Source organism: Podarcis cretensis (assembly GCF_951804945.1).
Source record: "Podarcis cretensis genome assembly, chromosome: 10".
Taxonomy (NCBI): domain Eukaryota; kingdom Metazoa; phylum Chordata; class Lepidosauria; order Squamata; family Lacertidae; genus Podarcis; species Podarcis cretensis.
This window is the reverse complement of record NC_137179.1, coordinates 37429248-37455422: the sequence shown is the minus strand read 5'-3', so window position 1 is coordinate 37455422 and position 26175 is coordinate 37429248. Positions and strand designations below refer to the sequence as shown.

General features: G+C 43.6%; 1 protein-coding gene across 2 annotated transcripts in view; it reads right to left on the bottom strand.

Annotated features, from left to right (window-relative positions):
- Positions 1 to 3008, bottom strand: part of EEA1 (early endosome antigen 1) — a 46817-nt gene extending 43809 nt beyond the window's left edge. For both annotated transcript variants that reach the window (XM_079993439.1, XM_079993440.1), the window contains exon 1: positions 2838 to 3008. In XM_079993439.1, coding sequence (XP_079849565.1) covers positions 2838 to 2861 — 24 coding nt within the window. In that variant the 5' untranslated portion in view covers positions 2862 to 3008. The remainder of the gene's footprint in view (positions 1 to 2837) is intronic.
- Between the last annotated feature and the right edge of the window lie 23167 nt (positions 3009 to 26175).

Here is a 26175-nt window from a genome sequence, read left to right as displayed (position 1 = left end):
GTGGAGAAGGATGTGGAGCAAAGTGAGGGAAGGATGTAGCCTGGGGAAAGTCCTGAGGGGCTGCATTTGGCCCCTTGAACCAATGCTCCCCACCCCACCCCCACCCCCGGTGTATATGAAAGTATGGAAGTGTCCAAGTCAGACCATTAATGAATCTAGCTCAGTACAATCCATAGATATTTTTCCAAGCCCTGCCATCACAGATCCTTTAACTGGTGAAGTCAGGGACCGAAACTGGCATAAGCATAGCATGAGCTATGGCCTCCTCACAATATCACCATGTGATAAAGGAAATAATTAGCAAGACAGATAAGAGCAAGCATTGCCATAGCCAGGATTTTTGTTGGGGGGGCAGGCTTTTGTTTGAGGGGTAGAACCTCAGATTTGTATTGATTTTGATTGATTTAGGGGGGTGGCTGCTATGCCCATGACGGCAAGATAGTTTTGAATATAAGCAATGACCAAGATTAAGGGCAGAGCTACAGAAGACAGCCACAGTGTTCATGGACTAGCAAGATATTCAACACACGGTATGTGTTAACTTGGGTTTACAAGTCAACAGAAGAATAGGAAAGTCAAATAACTGTGAACTACCCAAGATTACTGTGGATATGAGCCTGAAAACTCTCACCACATAAATGTGAAGCAGAAATGCCACTATTCTGTACCTCCAATCCAATCCAAATAAGTTTATTGTACTAGCCATTGGCCACGGCAAATCTAAATAAAAAATACAAGCAAAAGGGGTGTTGCGCCACGAATAATGGTCTTCATTTAGATCTCTGCGACTCCCTTACAGTTTACTGCTATATTGCCCAAGGTCTTCTTTCTGATCTTTTTGGCAAAAAGAGCAAATTTATGAGTCACTGAAGTATCTACATTGCTAAGAAGCCATAGGACCTTCTCTGCCAGGTGAGAAATCACCTCTGTTATGTACGTTATATCTGACACATGTCAGTATTCAAGCGTATATCAAAGGTGGTGATAAAGAAGGTGATTAGCAAGAGTACAGTCGTACCTTGGTTTTCAAATAGCTTAGTTCTTGAACATTTTGGCTCCCGAACGTCGCAAACCCGGAAGTGACTGTTCCGGCTTGCAAACTATTTTTGGAAGCTGAACGTCTGGCAGGGCTTCTGCGGCTTCCAATTGGCTTCCTGCAGCCAATCAGAAGCCGTGCTTTGGAAGTTGAACAGACCAGCGGAACAGATTCCATTTGACTTCCAAGGTACGACTGTACTAGGAAGGGTGATGGTGCACTTACTCTGAAGTAATGGTCACAGTAGTAGTTCCATGTTATGTATGTGTAAGTTCATATCATGGGCCCATATGTGAATGTGAGACACTTCCATCTACTCAAATAAGCAAATACATAATCACACAATGGTAGGAGCCTCTGCCTCCCAAAAGTACTTTAAGCACCATTCAGTTTGCCACTGGTTTTAAAACTCCCCCTATCATGGAAGAGGGGGGTGGTAAGCATAGAGAGGAATGTTAAGTCAGTTTTTTTTATTCTGGGGTAAGAAGTCCCCATGCTTTCAGTTGAATATAATTTCAAAGACCAGGGCAGAGAGCATGGAGGATGCCATGGCTTCTGAAGGCATATTTTAGTCAGGAGCTTTTAATAGTTCCCCTAGCCCTGGGAATTACTTGACCACCATGGCAGGCTAATGTCCTATGCACTCTGTGCATTAACTGCTACTAACTACTGTACTTACAAGCACAGGACTCAGCAGTGTTTGATTTGCTAGATTTTCCCCCTTTTCATTCCTCTCCTCTCTCACAGTCCATGTCAGTGGCAAATGGCATGTGCTGCCCCAACCAGTTGTCAGCCACTGAATACACACTGCCACTATTTTCCCACCTGAGAACACAGCCAACCCCAGAGGGAAGTGTACAAGATCCAAAGACATGCATACAAACATGTGCGACTTCAAACAGAGATTTAATCTGCTGCAATATTTAATAGCACGAGCCTTGGAAGAGTCAGTGAGTAATGCCTTCCACCCTCAACAGAGACACCTCCCTGTCAGAGGGAGAAACCAGCCGTGATTAACCCCGTCAAGTGCCAGGAGGCCTTCCGCACCAGGCTACTCTGCTAAGGCAACTGGAACCAGATGGGCAGGAGGAAGGCCGAAGCCCCTTCAGAAGCTGCCTGGGCCCCACATATTGGGGGCGGGGGAGACAAATGAGACTCCATTTCCTTCGCACTCCCCATTGCTCCCCTTCTGTAGTTCACCCCTCCTCCCGCCCCTGAACTTCCTCGCCCCCTATCCCACCCTCGTCTCGACCCCAACCCTCTGGCAGGGACCTAAAACCTAACAGCGCACCCCCACCTCCCCAAATCCCCCCCACGGGAACAGGCGTGGGCCCTTTCCTCCACCCCTCCACCCCCCGCCAAGCGGCAGAATCGCCCGACGCCCCTGTTGCTCCAGGCCCAGCTCAGCCAGTTGCCTGGGCCACTTTCCCCGGCCATGAATGAGCAAGGGAAGAAGAAGGGCCTCATCGCACCAGCAGCTACGGCCTGGAGAAGAGGGAAGTGAGGGAAGCGCCGCCGCAGCGGTGGCGGCTGGCGAGCCGGCCCCAAGGGCCAGGAAGCGGGCAGCAGCCAGGTTCCCTGCTGCTGGGATGGGCTCGTGTCTATAGGCGTGTGCGTGAGGAAGGAAAGACCCCGGTCAGGTGCCGGTTGTCTGTCCCTCGATCAGACTCCAGGAAGTGCGGCTCCCTCCGTCCCTCCCCGTGCTCCTGCTCCTGCTGCTCCAGCCCGGGCAGGCAAGCGCCGCAGCGGCGGAAGAAACGCCCTCTCGCCGCCGCCGCCGCCGCCGCCGCCGCTCTCTTACCCTCTGCAAAATCCTCCTAAACATTGCGGCGGAGGTCACGTCCCCTCCAGGGCGGCGGCGGCGGCGGCGGCGACAAGTCCGAGCTCAGCACGGCCAGCTCCCGGGAGTCATCCCCTAATCACGGGGCCACTCCAAGCCCTGCTCGCTCGGCCCGGCCCAACTTGCTCCCGTCGCTCCCTGACAGAGGAGGAGGCGGAGGCGGCGCTGCCAGGACTGGGGCGGGAGCAGGAGGCGGCGCCGCGAGGAGGTGCCACCCTCTGGGACTGGCCGCGAGGAGGGCGGAGGCCTCGGGGCTCTTTCCTCATCCGTCCGCCCCGTGAAGGAGCCGGGGTCTCGGGCGGGAAAGAGGGGCTGAGTTGCTCTTCGAAGTCTCTTCCGATAAGGGCGAGTAGAATTGGCGGCGCTTTCCCTCAGGCACGGCGGGAACGGCCGCTTCCTCGCTGCTGCCGCCGCCGCCGCCGCCGTCCTCCCCTAAAGCGACGCGCGGCGGAGAGGGGAAGTTTCTCATCCTCACGCCCCACTTCTGTTGACAGGGCTTAGGCGCCCAAGGATCGCCCGTGAGGAGGAGCGGGCCCCACGATCTGCTTCCAGGACCTAATCCAGCCACGGATAGGAATCAAAACGAAAGGAAAGCGTGCTCCTAGGCATGCGTAGAGTGCTCTGCTCCAGGTATGGCTCCAGCCATGTCCACACATAGGAGTTGTGGTGGCATAGGAAAATTGAGCATATGTGAGTTTTCAGTCCAGGGCGTTCAGATATCAGAGGTAAGCCTGTAAATATCAGCCCCACATTTTCCTCTGGCCTCCTTAACTCCAGATCCCACGGTCCCACAATCGTGCTCCACAGTCCCCACAGTTTCTGCACAGAATAAATTCTTGGGTTGCATGTTCTGCGCTCTTGCGAGAACTAACCCCCTCCATTTAGTACCAGACTCCATGAACAAGGCAAGATGCCGCAAGACTCCTTGTTGTTTTAATCACCAAAGCAGTCTTGAAAGCTTTACAAAGCAGTGGTTTTACGGGCCCCTACAATTAGCAAAGAACATAAGAGCCCAGCTGAATCAGACAAAAGGCCTATCTCGTCAAAAGTCCTGTTTCCCAGAGTAGCAAAACAGATCCCTTTGGAAAGACCACAAACAGGACAGGAAGGTGTGAAGGAATGAAAGCGTTTCAACGATTGTTGATTTTGGGGGTTGTAAAATGATTGCTTTCTGCTTTAGTTAGAGGCTGTTCTTCACTGGATGATCAAAAGATCACAGGGACTTCTAAAGTTCCAGAGGGCTGGGGCAACCCAGACAGATAAGTGGGGTATAAATATTAGTATTAGCTACCCTTGAGGTTCATCCAGAGGCTGTAGCTAGGCTGCTTGTGGGGGAAGATTACTATGTAGCTGGCAAAATTAGAAGGGCATTTAAAAGGTGGCAAATGGTGATGGAAGGAAGGGCCAGCAGCTGCAAATCTCAGTGCTATTTGTTATCTGGAGTTCTGGACTATAGAGATTACTATCTTCACTGTGGCTGTGAAGATGATGTGGGCCCAGTCAGCTTTCCTCCAAAGGGAACCATCCAAATATGTTGTTGTGACTACAGCTCCCATTGACCAGAGAGAGCAGGGGCAATGGGCAGTGATTGCCAGCACTTATGGGAGTTGTAGTTTGAATTATCTAGGGCAAGCTGCTTGGAAAACCTGGGGAAATCCTCTTATTATAACAGCAAACCTCTTAACTGTCAAGTCACAGAATTGTAGTGAACAGGAAATTTCCTAATTACTCTTGCAGCACTTTCCTTGCTCTTCCTTCCAGAGAAAGTCTATCACTTTTGAGTCTTGTGACAGATGTATGGGTGTTTACTCAAAAGTAAACCCTATTGTGTCCATGGCGATGGTTCTTCCCACTAAGACCAAATGATGTGAATAGGAGCTGCACATTCCAATGTACAGCATAGAAACGCATCATCTGCCTTTAGATGTGCATCCAGTTAATGTATGATTTCTGATCCAATGTGTTGTACACACTTGCATCTCTTTATCTGGATCAAGGCCAGTATAACATAGGATTAAGTAAAGTTTAAAAATAAGGGAAACGGGAAAAACACATCCTTTCAACCAGTTCTTTAGTTTTCTTGAGTTTTATTCAGAGCCACCAAGCTTCATTAAGGGGGGAAATTGTATTATAAGGAAGAAGCCACTTTTTCCTAAAAGTTTATATTTTGAATTTCCTCCAAACAAATCCATGAAGAACAAACTTTGGTTCACCACCAAACAAACCATGGAAACAAACCATGGTCCCAGGATTGCACATAGCAACAGGCCAGAGTTTGGTTTATGTCCAGGCCAGTGTGGTGTAGTGGCTAAGAGCGGTGGACTCATAATCTGGTGAACCGGGTTCGTGTCCCCGCTCCTCCACATGCAGCTGCTGGGTGACCTTGGGCTAGTCACACTTCTCTGAAATCTCTCAGCCCCACTCATCTCACAGAGTGTTTGTTGTGGGGGAGGAAGGGAAAGGAGATTGTTAGCCGCTTTGAGACTCCTTAAGGGGAGTGAAAGGCAGGATATCAAGTCCAAATTCCTCCTCTTCTTCTTCTTCTTCTTCTTCCCCATGCAGCACATTTATTTTAAACCATGGTTTAACATTGCTTATGGACACAGATGATGTGAAATGTCTATTTGAAGCCTGCTTGTAGATTGTTTTAAAAGTTTCATATGAAAACAGAGGAAAAGCATAAATGAGGTATTAATTAGTTGTTTTGGTTCTTATTAAGTAGTTGGTATTAAAATTTACAAAAGCAATAATTAGACACCATGCAGTTTAATTAAGGTCAAAATCTTGGAATATTTTAGTAGATGACTCAGAGGAATTATATCCTGCCATTGTTCACATAGAAAAAAAATAACATTTTAGGACCCAGTGCTTCACAATTAGCTCACCTCATACTACATTGAATTAAGTATTCTCTTAGAACAGAAGAACTAATTTAAATCTTCTCTAAAACTGAAAAAAATATCACTCCAAACTGAGTGATTAGGCAGTAAAATGGCAGGTGTAATGCAATGTAAACAAGTATAAAGTGATGCAAGTCAGCACAAAACATCTTAATTTCATATATATGTTTATGGGGTCTGAACTGGCAGTGACTGACCTGGAGCAAGACCTTGGGGTCATAGTAGATAGCTCAGTGAAGATGTCAACCCAGTATGTGGCAGCTGTGAAATAAAGCAAACTCCATGCTATTATCTATGGTGCGACCACAGTTGGAATAATTTGTAGCATTCTGGTTGATCCACCTCAAAAAGGATATTGTGGAATTGGGAAGATTCAGAAAACAGCAACTCAAAGGATCAAGGTGAAGGAGCAACTCTACTGTTAGGAAACGTTACAACATTTGGAACTTTTTAGTTTAGAGAAAAGGCAGGTAAGAGGAGACATGATAGAAGTGTGTAACATTATGTATGGTGTGAAGAAAGTGAACAGAGAAAAGGTTTTGTCGTCGGCGTCCCCAGAACGCCAGAAGTCATGGACATTCAGTGAAATGGAATATTGGAAGCTTCAGGCAGACAAAAGAAAGTATTTCTTCACACAACATATAGTTAACCTGTGGAATTCACTCCAGCAAGAGGTTGTGATGGCCAACTTGGAAGACTTTAAAATTGAATGAGACATATTCATAGAGCGTAAGGCTATCAATGGCTATTTGCCCCCATAGCTGAAGCAGTCTGCCTCTGAATGGCAGTTGCTAGGTGTCAGCAAGTGGGGAGAGCACTGTTGTGTTCAGATTCTGCTTGTGGGTTTCCACTGGGCATCTGGTTGGCCACTGTGAGAACTAGAAGCCAGACTGGAAGGGTCTTTGGCCTGATCCAGGAGGTCTATTCCGATGTTCTTTTTTTTCTTTCTAAGTATAAGTAATAGATTTGCCCCCAACTTTTTGCTCCAGTGTCATATCATAATCCCTTGGACATGCTGTGCTCAAGGTTTGGCAGCAGTGCCTGTGATTGACACACATGGCAGGTTTCTGGCTGCATTGTGAAGACATCCAGTACTGTATATAATTATAGATACATTGCCCTTGTCCACAAACCACTCCATCCTCTGACACCTGCATCAGCCAAGTCCCCATGTGCTTTGAAAAAAATCTACTTTGGAGGTGCATTTGTCTCCTCCACTAAATCATCTATTCCATGATCTCATCTTTCCCTGTGTTTCTGTTATTTAATGTGTGTTAATCCCTGTCACTTCTATCCTTCACCTCTTCCCTATTTTTTCTTTCTATTGGGAGGTTTTCTGAAAACAGTTCCCCCACCTGTCCATCCCCATTTCTCCTTGCAGTGGAACTCAGGTTCTATGCCTCATCCTATCTGCAGTTAGGAGTCTCTCAGTTTTATGACTGTGATTAAGACAAATGAATTCATAGCCTTTACATGTTTGCTTAGCACCACATTGTAATATCGGGGTTCCCAAACTGTTGTCTGCACGGTGTTCCATGGCACATCAATCGTGTTAAATATTCACATTTGTTTTTAATGGTATTTTAATTGCTTCTTTTATTTCTTATAATATTATTTTTGTATTCTATGCAATTCCAATTCTAATACAATACAATATATAAGAAATCATATATAAGAAATGGGGGTTGGACTAGATGATCCCCCAGGGTCCCTTCCAACTGTACAATGCTGTGATTCTATATATACCTAAGATTAGAGCCCTAGACATTTTTAAAAAGTAAAATAAATGAAATAGCAGTTGTTTGACATGCAGTTTCAGAGCAGCTTCCACGGGAAGGGGTTTTTAAAATTTTGAATACTGTACAGGCATACCTTGTTTTATTGTGGTTTGCTTTATTGTGCTTTGCAGATATTGCTCCTTATGAGGATGTGAGGTGCAGGCAGTCTGGCTGCTTCCAGGAGAAGGAAGCTCCCACCCTGCCACCCCTTTTCTGGCCATGGGAGTGGAGCTGACTAAGTTTGGGGCTGAGTTTTCCCCCTCCCGCCCCTGCAACCAGTGGAGCTTAGCTTAGTAGACTACAGTGTAGTGTAAGCATAACTTGTATATTTATGTTTTTGGCTGGAAAAGGGGTGGAGGGGAAGGGGGGGAGTGTCAGAAGGGGCTGGGATGGGGGGGACTGTCAGCAATCCCACCTGCCAATGCACTCGCCTTGGAAGAGCGTTCAGAGGCACAGGTTCAGCGGCCTTGGGAGAGGTTGCGGAGGTAGTTGGAGAGTCTTCCACAGCCTTGGGAGAAAGTGCAGCCTTCAGTATGTCACAGAACTCCTATTATAGCATTAAGATTATACAGATGGAGAGCACACACTGTTCAAAGAAAATATTAACGCAATATTTTTGAAATGGTAGGCCTGTGCTGTGAAAGAGTAGGTCACCCTGTGCTTTTCTTTTTAAAAGATTCATAAGTGATTATTTCATGTAGTGGTAATAATAATAATAATAATTTGTCCTCAGTGTATATTCTGCCTTGCAGAATAACACTGGCAACAGATCTGAAATCTGAACTACACAGTGGAAGGATGGAGGGACTATGGGGCACACCTTTTATACAGGGAGAAGTTACTTGCCTTGGTAACACACTGAGTATGGAGAGGAAAGTCAATAGAATAATTGAAGATGAAGCCAAGACTTACATGCCTGATCAACAGGGGATGTTGTTGGTGGATAGGAAGAGGAATCAAGGAGGGGAATGCTTTTGAGGAGAGAGAAGTGGATCAGTTTTGGACAGGTTGAGTTTGAGATGGTAATGGGACATCCAAATGAGGAAAAAAGTGGGTATATGTATTTTTAAAACTTAAAACCATGCCAAAACTGTTTGAATAAATGTGTTGCTTATCACAGACTATGATAGTCTCACCCAAATATGAGTGGTCAGATTTCTGGGTGCTAGTTTCAGCTGTCCCATGTGCTGCAAAAATATTCAAAACAGGTTTCACAGAGGCAATAGCAAAACACAGGAAGGAAAGATGCACAGAAATGGTAATGATGGCTGCGTAATATTCCCTTGAAGTCCTCATTTGTACAGTCATAAAGAAATGAAACCTGACCAGGTGTCTGCTGTCAGTAGTTGATGTTGAAATGATTGGCTGCCTTAAATTGGAGCTGCAGGAGGGTAGATGATCACTCCTCACCCACAAGAGGGTGCACACAGTCCCAAAGTAGTTTCCTTGGCTAGAGTTGTTGAGCTTTTTTAAGAAAACCCCAAAATTGTTGAACTTTTTTTTTTTTTTTACAAAAACGCCAAAAAAGAGCTGCATGTATTCCTAGCCAGAAGAGGGTGTGTGTTTCTATAAAGCACAGTGTGAAATTAAGTTTGTCATCTCTGCTCCCAGACAGTTTACTTGGTATAAGCCGTAGGGCAGTGTGTCCATTCAGGAAGGTCATCCACACTGAGACACATGATGGAGCCATTTTGCTGACACTACACAGGCCTGATCTGTGCCTAGATGAGGGTTCACCCACAGACCCCATGTACATCACTCTGAGTTGAAGAATGTTGGGACATAGACACACTAAAATTAATAAATAAGTAACCTACTCGAAATCAAAATCATAGGGCAATGCACACTCTAGTTGCCTTTCGGATGCAATGGAGCATGTAAACGGAATCTTTAAAATTATAAACTGAAGTGGAGTTACAGTGCAATGCCCTTAAAATATGTACATCTCTTCTATGTGATTTCAAACCCCAGAGACACTATAGAGACGTCCTAGTTTGAACTAAACTGATCCAAGCACAAAAAGGAAGGGGAAAATAGATTTCAAAAATAAAAGCAGTTATTGAAAACAGTATGTTCAGCTTGAGTTCTCTCAGTAAATAAAAACAGAGATCACAATTATAAATTTACAGTTCTGAACTCAAAAGGGGGTGGGGAAATGATTCCACTAATATATTTTCAAACTAACTCTGGCCTGATTATAAAGAGGTATAACCCACCCAGCTCAGAACAATGTGCAATGGATGTTTAAGTCACATGTTTTCATGGCAAAATAATATCCTTCTAATCTACAAGCAGAGTTAAGTAGGGTTCAGGTTGGTGGGATCCTGAGTGCTGCCTGAGAAACACAAGAGACCCAGTAGGAGCTGGGAGCAAATTCAGCAAGATATTGTCTGCATCGGCAGATCCTTCACCTGTTTACTGCAACTTCCATTTTGAATTTAAGGTGTGAGATGTCAAGAAAAGAGCTAAGAATAAATTGTAAAGAAAGAATAGGAAAATATGATGAATTATAGTGAGTCATGCAATAAAGCCCTGACAGAAATACAAACTAACCTATTTGGAAATATTGTTGAAAATTTGGAATAAATAAAACCATGAGAAATGTATGCTTTCTGCTGCAGCCTGGGGAGATGACAGACAATTGGGCAACATATATTGTTGAGGAGACAGCAGACTGTAGCGAAGCTGCCTAGACAAGTAAATTACAAAAATTTATGTAGTCTCAAGAAGTAAAAAAATCATTAAATTGGGTTGGGGGTTGAATTCCTGCATATTACCCTGAAAATGTACTAATCCCAATTGCTAATGGGTGTGAAAATTCTCCAGATAATGCTTTGAAAGTGTGTCATAATAATTACTATGCCCAGGAATATTTAATTATTTCATTAATTTTCCCCTCACAGCACTTCGCTTAGAAATTAGCTGAAGTGCAGTGCAGGGCTTGGCAAATGGATAATGCTGAACTCCTGTCTCTACCATAAATATGCTTCAGGGACGCGGGCGGCGCTGTGGTCTAAACCACTGAGCCTCTGGGACTTGCCGATTGGAAGGTCGGCGGTTCAAATCTGCGCAACAAGGTGAGCTCCCGTTGCTCTGTCCCAGCTTCTGCCAACCTAGCAATTCAAAAGCACACTAGTGCAAGTAGATAAATAGGTACTGCTACCACAGGAAGGTAAACAGTATTTCCATGCTCTCTGGCACTCGTCACGGTGTTCTGTTGTGCCAGAAGCAGTTTAGTCATGCTGGCCACATGACCCGGAAAGCTCTCTGTGGACAAACGCCAGCTCCTTCAACCTGAAGCGAGATGAGCACCACACCCCATAGTCACCTTTGACTGGACTTAACCGTCCAGGGGTCCTTTACCTTTCACCTTTAAATATGCTTCATGCCCATTAAGTTCCATGTGATAAAATATAATCAAGAGGATCACATCTGCCCCTCAACTTTTCCTTTCCCTTTTCAAAGTGATGCACACTTATCTGCCTTTTCCTTCATTTTAATAATCTTAAAAGGTTATGTGTGACTCACCAGTTTATGGTAATTAGAGGCATCTTTCTTTTATCAATAGATTATGAGCACATTGTACGCACTAATTAAGAAATTATGTGATGATAAAACATGAAAATTGAGCAGGTCCCAGGTCACAATGCTGTGTGAAAAGATGTGTTAGACAATAAGCTCAGCTGCTGAAGACAACATTCTGCTATTTGCCTTCATCTGATAGGACCAAGCAGAGGCACCATGATGTTGCTAGAGATATTTGCCATGGCAAGCAGTATACATTTTCCTCCATGTCTGATTCTCAGAGGGCTATTACTCATTCTGTATATGCAAAGCCAGGTTTTCAATAATCTTTCCTGCAGAAATATTTACAGCCTTTTCAATGTAGCTGCACTTTCACTGTCGGGCTCAGTGTGGTGCAAATGCACAACAGGTGAAAAGAGCTAGGAGAGTTTGACACCTAAAGCTGTAAACAGAATTATATAGCGAGCCCCATGACAATCTCCATCTAGCCCCCAGAATTTTCTAAGCCTTTTGCCCTACCACATGCTGTTTGTTGTGCCAGAAATACATAGCATCAGCAATCAGGAAAGATCACATCAGTGCAACAAACCCAGATCACCCGACAAAGGCATAGAGACAAGCTAAATGCCAGCATCAGGCAAGAAGGTACAGTATAGTTTACCAGGGAGTGCTAATATACATTCATGATTTTATTTGTATTCTATCTTTCCATAGTTAAAACCAGTCTGCAACATGAAAAAAGACATACCGTAATTGCAAACATAACAAAAAATAATGAACATAAATAAAACAAACGGTAAAAAACCAAATTAAACAATGTCCACGTAAACCATAAGACCACAAGATCTAAAATAAAGATACAAAAAAGAAAAATCAAAAACAGCAACAACAACAACCCCTCCATGCTGCCGCCACTGCCCAAACAAAAGCCCCTAAACAATACTTCAACCCAAGAGTCTGTTCAGCAGCCTCAGCTTTTGAAGCTGGAATCAATGAAGGCCCCACCCTCCTAGGTCAGATGAAAAAAGGCCTGCAAAGCAGGAAGCAGGTATGTTTTAGTGTTGCAGCTCCAGCCCTCTGGACTCAGAAGCAAGCTGAAATTAGACAGGCTGTTAGCATCTTGATGTTAAGGTGGCTACTGGAGATGTTTTGTGTTTGACTTGTCTGTGGGTGGCTCAGTTCCACATTACCTTTGTGGCATGGGAGCAGTTACAGTGTCGCTTTATCCCAGCCAACAATGGTAAAACCAGAAGGTTTAGACCGTGTATTAAGGAGCCCAGGGCCATACATCCCATAATCAGTACAGTTTATTTACGGACAAATTAAAAAGCACCAGTCTCATGGCTGTTTTTTTAACCTTCCCAGCATTGTGAAAAATCTTTTCAGGACTCAGCTGTACAGCTGCAAATAAAATGTTTTAAATGTGTTGTAAAGTGCATGGTACAAATGTGACACTAGATGGCGATAGTGAGCTATGGGAAATGCAATATTCTTTTTCAAAACTTTTTTTATAGCATTTTCACAACATTTTTACATATGTTTAGATTCCACCCCAGATTCCTGTTTTTATACCAGTTACCAATTCTTAAGAGGATGAGTCCTCTTATCCCATGGCTGCCAAATTTTATAAGAAGCCTTTGGTAAGGGGTGTTTTTGAATGTCATAGCAAGGGGCATTGTTAGTGGTGGAGCCCAAAACACCTGCCTATTTCCCTATTTTTAAACCTTCCCTCCACCTTACAGGGTGGCTGGGGGCAAAGCAGAGTGCCAGTGAGACCCCAGACAGCCACATCTTCTGTGCCCCAAGACTTTTAAGTACCCAGCAACACCTCCATGCACAAATTTATAATTCTAGAGAATCACCTCTGTTGCTGTGTTGTTTTGTGTTCCAGGCAAAAGGAGTGTGCCTCTAACACAGGGAACCTTTTCATACCTAAAGAGTAAACAAAATGCAAACGGCATTCCAAATGCCTATATTTTAAAGTGGGTTGCTGCTCATGTCTGTGTCAGTCAAACATGCATAGTGTAAAAGTTTCATAAGGCAGCCAGCAGCAAGGTGAAAGATGAAGAGATTGCTGAATAATAGAGAAGGGCATCTTCCAGACAGCTTAGGTTCATTTGAGAACAAACACAAAATATATTATACAATCTTTTCATTCCGCCAGGAGAGCTCCAGCCTCCCTCAGAGCTTTCTGCCACTGAAAAAGCCATACAAACGACTGATACCTCAGTCAGCAGAGGGCTTTGAAGAGCCAAGATGCAAAGTTAAGCCAGTATTATTGAGGGAGACAAATGGGTATAGTGGTTAAGACTAGAACATGGGAGACCAGGGTTCAAACTCCACTCGGCTATGAAGCTCACTGGGTTGTGCACCACCTTGAGTTCCTTGGAGAAAAGGTGGGAAATAACTGATAAATACTAAATAATAAAATATACAGGAATTAGGAGAGAAGCATACAGCCGAACTCCCCACTCTGACACACACACACACACACACACACACACACAGAGAGAGAGAGAGAGAGTGCAAAACTCAACAACACTAATGTATTGCTTTGTGATCCAAGACAGTAAGGTCATGGAGCCAGTTGATCCCATAAGTGGGTGGACTGTCTGAAAGGAGGAACCCTCTCTTCTTTCTTCCTGGATTGCTTCCTGTAGCCGTATAATTTGTGGTCATAATTTTGGCAAAAATGCTAGCATATTTCAACTAAGGATGTTGTCATAGTGAACACTACAATTTCCTGAAGAGATTACAAAGTCTTGCCAAGAATTGTGCAACCCTCTCTTTTATGATGTTAAGGAATATGAAGACAGGCATCGTCAAGTCCTTCGTGCAGCCTCTGCCCTATGGCACACTTTAGGGGGAAGCAATTAAATGCAGATTTAAAAGGTATCTCCTTAATCTGGCATGATTTATTGAACAGAACTGAGGGTAAACTGGGCTGCCTGAGGAGACCTGCTGTGGGGAAATGCTGTATATATGTCTATGTGTTTTGAAGGAACAAATATCTTGTGACCTCTGTGACTGTCAATGTACTATTACTGTATATAGCAAGCCTGTTTAGCAGTAGCTGTTTGGCGGCAGGTTCGGAGAGGAGAAAGAGGGAGGATTGCTTTGAATATTTATTAGGTGAGGCTTGGGTCAGGTAAATTCATTCTAATTGGTCTGCGTGACAGCAGAGACTGATTGGCTGCAGATTCCAGCCAGACAGGGAGTTGTTCTGTGGCAGCTGAGGAGATGGGGGAAAGGGATTTCATGAGGGAGGTATGAGGAACAGACCAGAGAAAAGCTGAGAGGAAAACAGGCCTGGCTATCTGTACACAATGTGTATAAAATAGACACTTGTCTAGTGAAGATCAAGAGAAGAGAAATGGTGTCTGAGTTAGTCTTAGACACTTTGCCATCCAGCTAACTAAGCACCCTGCAGCCATTTTGCCATCCCAGAATCCTTTTCAGTGTCACAGAGGATGTACATAAGGGCATAGCTCTCTTGTTCCAACACAGCTGCACTCAATCCAAGAATTGTGATGTTGCAAATGGCCCACATCTCAGAGCATATGTTATTTCACTGCCACTCATAACAGTACCAGCCACCCCACCCCCCAGCAACTGCTTCAAGTGTTTCTGCAATCAGGCTGGCCCTGGTTGTGATAACAGTATACCAGAAATCACTTAACTGCCGCTTCAAGACCTACCTTAGGATACATCTGAGGATACATGAAATGCTTGGAGATCTACACCTGATCGCAAGTTGTTCCCTTGATATTGGGGGTGGCGGGTGGGACTCCACTTCAGTCATTTCTTCCCACTCCCTGCCATTGACTCCCTCCTTGTCATTCTAGATCCCAACACCCAGGCTATAGGATATAATGATGTTACCACCTAGCATTGGATAATTCCTTCTGCGTCTTTATTCCTATTTATATATAAATGACAAAGATAAGCAGAGAGGAGCTTACGGTCTAAATTTAAGCAGTGGGAGTGAGAGACGGGAGGAGAAGGGAAAAGGCAAGGGGGGCACAAAGCTAACAAGGAATATTTGCAAGGAAATGCAGTTTGCATGTCATTTTGGTTGGAGGCACAATCCGTTGGTACTTGCTGAACTCAGTCACCCCGTGGAGCAGCAGGCTCTCCGGGCATGGAGAGTTAGAATGCAGTTCGTGACTAATGAGTTGCCTACACTTCTTTGCTTAGTTCATGCACATCTGGGTGCAGTGGACTGTTAATCCAGCTCCATCAGAAACTGCAGGTTAATGTTTAAAGCACAGTGAGTACAATAAATCAATTACAGGACAGGACTGGGCATGCTGCAGCATACGAGGAAGAAAAAGTCTTGACACTGCACTTGACACATGGTGCCAACAAGACTAAAGTCATAGCATGATAAGGTACCAGTGGCCCAATCTACTTGCAAATAACTTACAAGAAGTGGGTGGTGGTAGTAGAAGAGATGAATGAATTAGCTCTTTTCTGGGAGTTCAGTAGCTAACTGCAAGTATAACGTTCAAGGTTAATGTAGTCTAGCAAAAAGTCATTCATCAGATCCCCACGAGTTCAGCATGAACCCAGTAAACTGGAGCTGTTATCATAGATCCATATGAGAGGATGATGCAAATGAAACACCATCAATTGCTGTTATTGTTCTATATCAAATCCTTCTTGCCAGTTGCTGGTTCCACTTTTAGAATTGTAATCTAAAGCTTACAATATATACAACGTTTATTCAAGTGTTATAGATTCACATAACTCTTTATAAGGTAGGGTCGAAAAGCAGGTAGTTCTCTTGTTTTGAAGGATGCAATTAGATATAAATATTTATAAGTAATTTCAGATAGACTGAGTCCTAACAGCACAGTGTGGAGGGCATGACCCAGCCACAGTTAAGCACGTAATTTAATTCTCTCTCATGTAAACCAAATGGCTTTTACTCTCCCTCACCTTGGGAAGCAATTTGCGATGACTCAGCTTTAAAATGTGACTTTTGGCTATTTGGAGCATGGACATTTTAATCAAAGCTAGTCTTCAGTTCCCTTCCTGCTTTCTCAACATTGACACCAAAGATACAGCAGGGGGCAATGACCCACTTTGTCACCATAACCCCCACGGCTCCCAGCAAGCTGGGCTATTGAAAAAAGGTCCTCATTTCAAACATAGAGAAAGCATTCGTGCACATGTTACCATTTTAAGTGATCCACATTCTGTAGTTTTTTTAATGTAAGCCAGAGGGGTTCAAATGTGGCCCTTCTGTCCTCTCTATCTGGCCCTTGGGATTGTCCGCAGGCCACACACCCTTGCCCTCTCTCCTGAGGCCACAGACCCAGCTTTGAATTCCAGCTGGTGTTTTTGACTAGCTGGAATGTATCCTTGAACTCTGATAATGCCTCTTCCTTGCCTGGATGTACAAAAGAAATGGGTGTGTGAGTGTGGGTAGAAACTAGCAAACCACTGTCATGTGGCCTACAGAATGTTGCCCAGCAAGGGATGCAGCCCTCAGAATGAAAAGGTCCCTGCTCCTAGCTTTAGAGAACTACAGTTATTGCCGAAAACATGTTGAGCAGTGACAAACCAACCAGATTTAGCTTTCTACGTGCAACATGTGAAGAGATTCTGCTGCAAGAGGAAATGCACTCATTTTACTGTGCAGATGTTTTCAGAATAAACTCATACCTTTCTCGTTATCATAAAGAATACGATTTATGAGCCAGGCTTCCCACACCGCATAACAGCATTATCTCTGAGGATCAGAACACCTTCAGAGGCATTTATCACTGGAACATGTGATCCTTGGTGCCTTGTCAAGCTTTTTATACTGAGAATTAGCATTGTACAGTACTGTACAGCTACATGCCAGCCCAATCTCCATGAGCAATGGATCATGAGGCACAGCAGAGACACTGGTGTCTTTATGATATATGTTTTATTACACATGTCTACAACCTGAGTCTAGATGGAAGGGTTCAAAGCATTATACTCCAAGAGGGTCTCTTGCTTTTCCCATAGGTGTATCAGGCTTGGGTCTAAGGACAGAAATCAGCCATGCTCTCTTGTTTTTTTGTTATAGTCTGTCACAGTAAGTCCACATGGTGCTCCCCCCCCCCCCCGGGCCCTGCTCTTCTTCCTTGTTTCCGCTAACCCAGTGAAACAATTGCCCTCCAGCCTACATCATCCAAACTGAAACCCTAAGCCCTTTTTGTCTCTGTCCACTAACACACAGCTGGGGCAACACAAATACATAGGTTGTCTGGCACTGAATGTCCTGATGGCTCATCTTTTGTTAAATTAATGCAGTGCTTGTTTAGGGGTACTCTCATTTTCACTCAAGAAAATCACCATTTTAGAGTTCAAATTGGGAAATATAAATACAGTAAATGGACAAAAGTACAAAGATTCACAAAATGTTTAGGGGTATGTGTCCCCCTAGGGGAAAAAAGCACTGGGTTAATGTCTCGGCCATGACCAGGTGATTACCTCATGAGGAAGTTAGCCTGTGTTGTTTCCTTCTTGAATCCCTGCTGGATCTGGGAGTTCAGTGTTTGCAGTTTAATTCTCAAACACTGATTAAATTCCAACACTTACTACATCAAGAAATGATGGGTGGCTTGCATCCACAAATTCTGGCACCCAAATCATCTTTGTTTCTCTCCCCTGCACACGTTCCAGCTTGTCAGTATCCTTAAACTATGGTGCCTAGAACTGGACACAACACTCTCAGTGTGGTCTGACCAAAGCAGAATAGAGTGGTACTATTACTTCCATTGATCTGGACACTATACTTCTTTTGATGCAGTCTAGAATAACGTTAGAATTTTTTTGCTGCTGCATCACAATGCTTGCATGCATGAAGGTCTGAGAAGCCACCTGGGTTCCATGATGTAAGAAAGATAATAAGATTTAAAAATGTAAGAAAATAAGTAAGAACTTGGGCTGGTTTTATCATTAGTGGTTATTTCACTGCTAGTTTTGATTGTGTTTTAAATGCATTTGGTTAATTTTATGGATTGCTTGGTTAGACTTGGAATTTTTTCTAATAACTTTTAAATTATGGCATTTAATTTGAAATTGTGTGTTCATATTTTTTTTTTAATCCATGTTGACATGCATACAGTGTCATTTAACATGACCAACTCCATATGTTGCAGTGTGGCTAAAAATTAACCGCCTGCTGACAGCTCCAAATTGAAAATCATCCTGAAATAATGCATTTGACTGCTACAGGATGAAGCATGCTGGGAAGACTTTCTTCCAGTTTCCCATGCCACCTACCTCATACTATTGCCTATAGGTGATAGACTGGAACCAAGCCAGCTGTGGGGTTAATGGACTATAGGAGGAATGCAAGTGAAAGCAGGGAAGTACTAGTTATTGGTTATAGATCACTAACAAATGGCTCAGAACTGAAATGGATGTAACATCAATAGAAAGGCCCCACCAATCAAAATACAAGGCTAGGAGCTAGTCAAACCTATACATGCACCTGAAATGGTTAGGGCCATAAAAAACATAGGGACCACACAGCCCTTGTTGCTAGTAGCCCCTAGCTTCCCCATAACTTTTATTTATTGCCAATGACATGCTAGATATTAAAGTTCAGATACAGTTCAGAGAGTTTGGCTTCCTCAGAACATGAGTGCACTAGCGTTTTGCCATGTATTTACTGCCAACTATTCCCCAAGAGGACGCGGATGGCGCTGTGGGTTAAGCCTAGGGCTTGCCGATCAGAAGGTCGGCAGTTCAAATCCCTGCAACGGGGTGAGCTCCCGTTGCTTGGTCCCTGCTCCTGCCAACCTAGCAGTTCGAAAGCACGTCAAAGTGAAAGTAGATAAATAGGTACCACTCCGGCGGGAAGGTAAACGGCGTCTCCGTGCGCTGCTCTGGTTCGCCAGAAGCAGCTTAGTCATGCTGGCCACATGACCCGGAAGCTGTACGCCAGCTCCCTCGGCCAATAAAGCGAGATGAGCGCCGCAACCCCAGAGTCGGCCACATCTGGACCTAATGGTCAGGGGTCCCTTTACCTATTCCCCAAGAGTAGCATTTGAATCCCCTGGAAATTCCCAACAGTCTTCTGAGTACCACAGAAGGACACAAGTTAAATGGTTGGTTGTTGAAAATTGTCCCCAAAGCCTAAGATTTATAGAAATAGTTTCTATGCTTATATAGAGAGAAAGTGCAATATCCACCATGCATCTCTACAAAGCAATATAGGATAGTCATTCCTAGCATGAAACAACAGAAAGTAGGAGTGGGTGTAAGTGGGGAGCCACTGTAGATAAAAAGCATATTCAACATCCCATTCAAAGCACATGGTTTGCCACACACACACACCAGAATCCAGGATACTGTGGTTTGTTAAGGGTTCTGGGAATTGCAGCTCTGTAAGGGTGGAACTACAGTTCCCAGGATTCTTTGAGGGAAGTAGCATGCTTTAAATGTGCATTGAATGTATATGGTGTGTGGAAAGCAGTGGTGAAGCAGGAATTATTAGAAAAGATTCTGCCAGAAAGAAAAAGGTAGTGCCACAAGCCGGTAGGGATGCTGCAGGTAGGAGGCAATCTTGCCTAAGGAGATGTAAAATTCCGTTTAAAAGAAGTTATGTGGGAAAATCAGCTTCCTGAGATTGCAGATCTAGGTTTTAGAATATCTATCAGTGTCTTGTCAAGGCAAACCTGGCAGCTGAACTCTTTCACAAGAGTTTACTGGCAAAGATTGCCTGCTTTACTGCCAAGTTGTGGAAACAGAATTAATGCCGGTTAATTGTTCCCCTTATCTAAGCCAAGGTTACGTCTTTCTTATGTCACCTCTCTTTCCTGTATTGTAATAGACCTTACTCCTTTACTATGTGTTTGCACTATTTCCCCACTCTGTTTTCAAAAAAAAAAACCAAGAAAAATAAAGCAAGGATAGCTCCTGCAGAACCTATATTTTGTCATTGTCTCAGTTAAGTGCCAGAGCATTATACCAAGTGTTTAAGACAGATCTAAAATGTTGGACACTGATTTATTCTGCTAGTAAAACTGGGAGAGTGGTGTGCATTTCTTAATTCTTACAGCAATCGAGATTTCCAATGTGCTAAATGGGTGGCTTTGTTGTGAACTCGTAACACACTTCACTCTATAATTAGGTAACTGCATGCTAGTCTAGCATTAAATTGAAATGTAGTGCAGAGGAGGGAGGCAAAGTGCTAAATATAGCCTATTTCAAACACTTAATTGGCTGGGGGGGGGGGAGGTGTTTCTACCTGTACTACAGATATACTACTGCTGAAATTGGCTTGGTTATATAAATATATCCTAAGCAAGACATTGCAAAATCTAAGTAAAATCTCTCAGTATATAAAATGTATGTTTCACTGATTATTGCTTTAGATATTGTATATTTTCTAATGGCACTTCCAGATGACTTGTTTATAGAATATTCGTCCTGATTTGTTTGCTGGGAGATTAGATGATGTTGACATTTGGGTCCTGAGGTTCTCCCTACTCATGAGTAGGGCTTGGCAGGACTGGCCACCAGCCTAAAACCACCAGTTTGCTCAAAGGACTGCAGCCTCTATAAGACCAAAAAAGAAACAGAGGAAACCATATCTACAATCTGACATGGCAAAAGCACAGTAATCGCTGCCAAAGAAGGGAGAATTATTCTCTGGGTTTTGTTTTTGTTGTTTTGTCTTCTTAGCTGTAGCAAGGAGAGCAAATGTAGGCTGCATACACACCATGCTTTTCAAGCACACACCCCTCCCCAAAGAATACTGGGGGCTACAGTTACCCCTCACAGAACTACAGTTTCCAGCACCTTTAACAAACTACAGTTCCCATGTTTCTGGGGGGAGTGCTTTAAATGCATGATATATATGCATCTGTAGAGATAAATCTATCTTCGCAAGGCACTGGCAAGAGGAAGGAATGAAAGAGGTAATGCCACCCTCTCCAACTTTCTCTAGATGGTGCCTGTCTAGAAGCATAACTGACTATGTGACTACTCTCATTGCTTGCTGCCCATTGGTCTTTCACAAGTTGTGTTCAGATTCCCTTATACCAGCCCAGTGGCCCAGGGCACAGCAGCATATGTAACCTTCCAGATCTTCATCTCTTTCTAAGAATAAGACTCATCATGCTATGCCTCTTACATAATGAGTTGGCATGGCAAAATCTCCTCTCTCCTTGCTCCCAAAAATATATATTGCATTTTTGGGAAGTGTATCTAGCTTTGTCCATGGCATCTCCATAAGTGCATTAAGTGCTGCCTGTCAGCTAATACTTTGTAAGGGCAGTAAGAGAGAGACAATGACATCAGATGTACGCCAAAGGGAAAACGTGCCAGCATTAGCTTTGGAAAAGAGGGGGGAAACTTTCCGAAGTATGCAGCCAATATTCATCAGACTCTTATAGACTCACAAACACACACAATAGTATGGCATTTGTTGCTGGAAAGTGTTAAGTTGTGGGTTGACATAGCAGACGACACAGCGATTTCTCCAAGTAGCTCTTTATTCTTGTAAGCTGGAATAGAACTGCCTGCAAACAGCTCAGCCGGCCTGCTTTTATAGGCAGCCGGCTGTCAACATTGTAACAACAACAGCCCAGAGTTCCCGCCTAAAATAACTGACGTGGACCTGAGGGAAAACTATCTACAGACCTGAGTGAAAACTATATACAGTATCCCCCTGCTGGCCCAGGGTGAAACTTCACTACATAACAGAAAGAATTCTGCTTCTGTCACTTGGTACATGGCCGAGTGCGTCCATTAGCAAATGCAAAGTTTAAACTGGATGAGAAGTTGCAAAAGATACAAACTCTTGAGTGCAAAATTGCCAGGGCCAAGAAGGGTTGGTGTGCGCCACTAATAAGTGCCATTTATTGCTTATTATAAGTCCTATTACTGTATTTTAGCCTGCTAATGGGGAAGCTGCTCACATTGCTCAGCAATATTTATTGTGCACACAAAGCCTTAAGAAGCTATTGAGCCACGCAGTGTGTTCATCTTGTAAACAGATGACTGAAGGAATGTGCCCTTATCTTTGCATCAAGCCACTCATCATTTTGATGCTGTCTAAACTGAATGGTTCATTTTTAGCAGGAAAAGATCAGTCTGGCAACTGTAGGATCAATGGTCAACTTTGGCAGAGATTGGGAAACTGATGTGGACTCGGCCACACGCTCCAGCAAAGGATGGTTCATCGTAGCCAAATGATCATCTGCTTGCTGTAGTCTCAGCAACACACACTGAAGACAGACAATTGTCTGTTTGTTTTCAGATACTTGGAAATGGCATGACAGAGGCATCATTGCCCTTAGTGTGAACATTCATTCCACAGTTCTGTGGTTTCACAAGGCTTGGAATCTGCTAAACCTGTTGACGAAAGACCAGTTGGTACACAATGAGAAATGAATTTGTATACCGCAAGAAATGATGCCTCCATGCTACCACATTAAAATCTAGCATGCCTCCCCTGTCCATGCAGACTGCTTTAAAAAGATGTTTTAGGAACAAGACAAGGAGCTTTGAAAAGCAAATAGGCAATGAATTCCTTCCTTCCAAATGAGAAGCTATGCCTTGCATATGGCTTCACGGAGCAAACTCTAGTGCAACTCAGAGCCTGCCTACACATGAGCAAGGCCACAAAGCAATCACTGTAAAGAAGACTTGGCTTTTGCCCTCTCTTTCTGTTTCCGCAGATTATCTGTGCCAAAGTTTGATGACTGCATACATTTTATGGCTTGAGGTTTGGACTTCCAAAGCATGGCCCACACCTATCTAGGCTATCAGTGTTTTCACCAGAGGGCAAGCTTCTCAAGCAGAGCTTCAATGTCATCATCCCATTCCTGTGTTTACAGAGTGCTGAAAGCATTTGTGTACATACGAAAAAGAGGACCAATTCTTCTATTTTTGAAGTTGGCACATAGAAGGAACAGCCCCATGGCCCCTATGTGCATTATTAGAATGAGAGGCTCTTATTCATCCACCACACGTCTGCATGGCAAACACCAGTTTGTGGCTTTAAAAATGTACCCAAGAGCCTTGGCCATTCACAGCTCACAGATACATTTAATCACACGTTTCAGATACCCAGCTCTTTTTCCATATTTTACAATGCTCACCATGCAGACATGCAGTAAACAAATTGGAATTCATCGTTCCTGTAAGTGTGAAGCCATGATTAAAATATACATATGCTTCTGACTGGTTTTGTTAATATGCATTATGAATAAAGCACCATACGGTGTTTTCCCTGCTAATAAAGCAGACTCCTTTTATAACTAACTGGAACGTTTATTGTAGATTGTATATTCCTTTACAGTGATTTCTATCTGTAATTCTATCACTTTAAAAGATGCATTCAAATCATTCAACCATTCTAGAGAGGAAGGGGCTAATTTTCATGAAACATGTTCCATTAAACAGGTTGCACAGATTTCTCAGGCTTTTTAATAGATCATACATTCACAGCGATGGGTGAAGAAATGCACTGTTTCTACCTTGTCTCCATTCCTTCTGTTTCTACCTGCCCACCAGCATCCGATGAGTGCCTAATAGGCACTGCCTATGCTTTGGCTAGGGCTGTGTTCAACCTGACTCATTAGTGGAGCTTTGCTGGGCGGCAAGGAAGAATTTGGGTTTTTTGTTTTGCCAAAGGCAAACCACTGGAAGGGTCACTACTAAACAGGATGGTCTCTTTGGGATGTCAAGTGGTGTGGGTATCTTTTGGACTACTTATCAGAAAAAATTGCCTAGTGTTTGTGTGCATTTAATGAGCCTAGCTCATGGGCCACTGAGTGGTGTGGGAACAGGTTTCCCTTTGCCATTTATTGCTTGCCCTTTATTATTAGCCCTTTATTATTTGTGGCTCATCCATTGAGATTAGTGGCCCCTGGGGCATACTTTTTATTGCACATTCATGATGATATGTTCTCTTGGTGGTGTTGGGACAGTCACACACAACCCCAGTTTCAATACTGTTTGCACCTGCAAAAGTTTTGGAGCAGTCATATTGTTTCACTTCCTGTCAATGCATATCCCATAACTTCCTGTTGAAATCCCATAACTTATTATACCACAAATGCTCTGGTTTATTTTTGTCCCACTTCTGTTATGCTGTAGCCCATCCAGACAGCAATTATGTGATAGCACTGGGGGAGCATTGCAAAACAAACTAAAGCAAAATAAATCCACCACTATTGCACTATTATTGTGTAAAGAACATGCTTCAGAATAGACCTGCAATAAAAGTCAGCCTTGAGGGCTCTTGGGTGAATGAGCTACATCAGTTGACTCCATTCCAACCCAATAAAAGTGATTAGGGTGGGACATATCATAAGACTTTCATTGAGAGATGGGAAGTGTTAGTTAACACTTTATTGGCTTGGATCGCACATCATACTAAGCCAAACCTAGCATGAGTATATGGGTTTGCAGGCTGCCAGAGAGAAGACCCCAACCACTTTGCTCCTCCCTGGTTATATTATGCTGTGCAATGCTGAGCTAAACCATAGTTTGGCTTAACATGTCATCTGGACATGAGCTCATGGTTTAGCTCTCAGCCGACTAACCACAAGTAGTTACCAAGATTTGTCCCATGATTTATGGATTGCAGATCTTCTGAGAGAGCTACACCATGAGCTTGGGTTTGGGTGATACAGTGCATCAGCCAAACAAGCGGGACAGCCAAACAAAGCAGCTGGATTCTTCTCTATAGGAGCTGGCATGCTTATTTGGTTGCATAAAGTCATGGTTTGGCTTTACAATGCCTTCTTACCATTTCCCCATTGGTTCAGGTCCAGTAGTAAAGACTCACTCCAGGTTTTATGGCCAAGACAGGTACAATTGCCCTAAACTATTAATAGCTGTTTCCTGGTAATGGCCCACGCTGACCAGCCAGGCTGTTGCTACAGAGATCTGCCAGTTCTGAGAGCTTCCTCAAGAGAGCAATTAAAAGTTTTCCTTTTAGGCTTGTATTTGACCTTTAATAATCTTAAGAGACTCTTAGAGTACACATATTTTTACTACTGCATTTATTAAATGAATTATGTGCTTAAATATGGTTTTTATCCTTTTTGTGCTATGTTCTGAGAAACATTACTGAAAAGCAGATTATATAATGTGTGATTACAAAAGCACAGCTAACAAGGAAGCATAGCTTCGTACATATGAATCTAGGTCTCCATACTAGCTTTGTATGCCTATGCAGTACAATGCTATGCACAAGTCCCGTTATATCAGTGATAATTAGGATTACAGCCAGTGTGGTACAGTGGGACCTGGCAGACAAGGTTTCAAATGCCCATTCAGCCGTAAAGTTCGCTAAGTGACCTCGGGCCACTCACAGTCCATCAGCCTAACCCACCTCAGAGCGTTGGTGTGAAGATAAAATTGTATACCAATCTGAGCACCTTGGAGGAAAGGTGGGATAGAAATGTAATAATAAATAACAGAATGTGTGAGTGGTCTTGAAGAAGAGGCAAAGCAGCATCATTCTCTAGATTATGACATGAGAAACTGGTGGTGTAGCATGGGGAGGGCCACAAGGGCAGTTGTTCCAGGCACAGAATTGTAAGGGGCACAAAATTTCAACACCTGGTGCTGCCTCAATACAGCTGCATGCTCTTATCACTGGTTTCTCCATACGAACCAGGAAGTGACCTCTCCAGACAAAGAAACAACTTTTCTGATCTCTGTGACTGCAATCTCCTGGGTGATGCAGACGCCATTAGGCAGTTGAATGTGCATGCATACTCCATTCATTTCCCTCCCTTCCACCCACCCCCTCCAAACGGCCCCGCGCACTGGCAACCTACACTACGCCACTGATGAGAAAAACTACAATGGGAGAATCATTTTTTCTGCTCCTCAAACATCTGTTTCTCGTCTCTGATCCTAAACATGCTCAGGAGAGACATCAGAAATGAACACATCCAGCTTCCAGTACAGAACAGAGGAGAGTGGAGCACAACACCCACTCTGTGCTATTATCATGTGTATAGACAGGTTTACAACAAACCTGCGAATGTGTGCTTTTGTTTTGAATGACAGGGAAAGAAGTCGCTTTATATGTCAGACAACCTTGGCTGTTTGTTATCTTGGTCTCATTCCACATTTTAG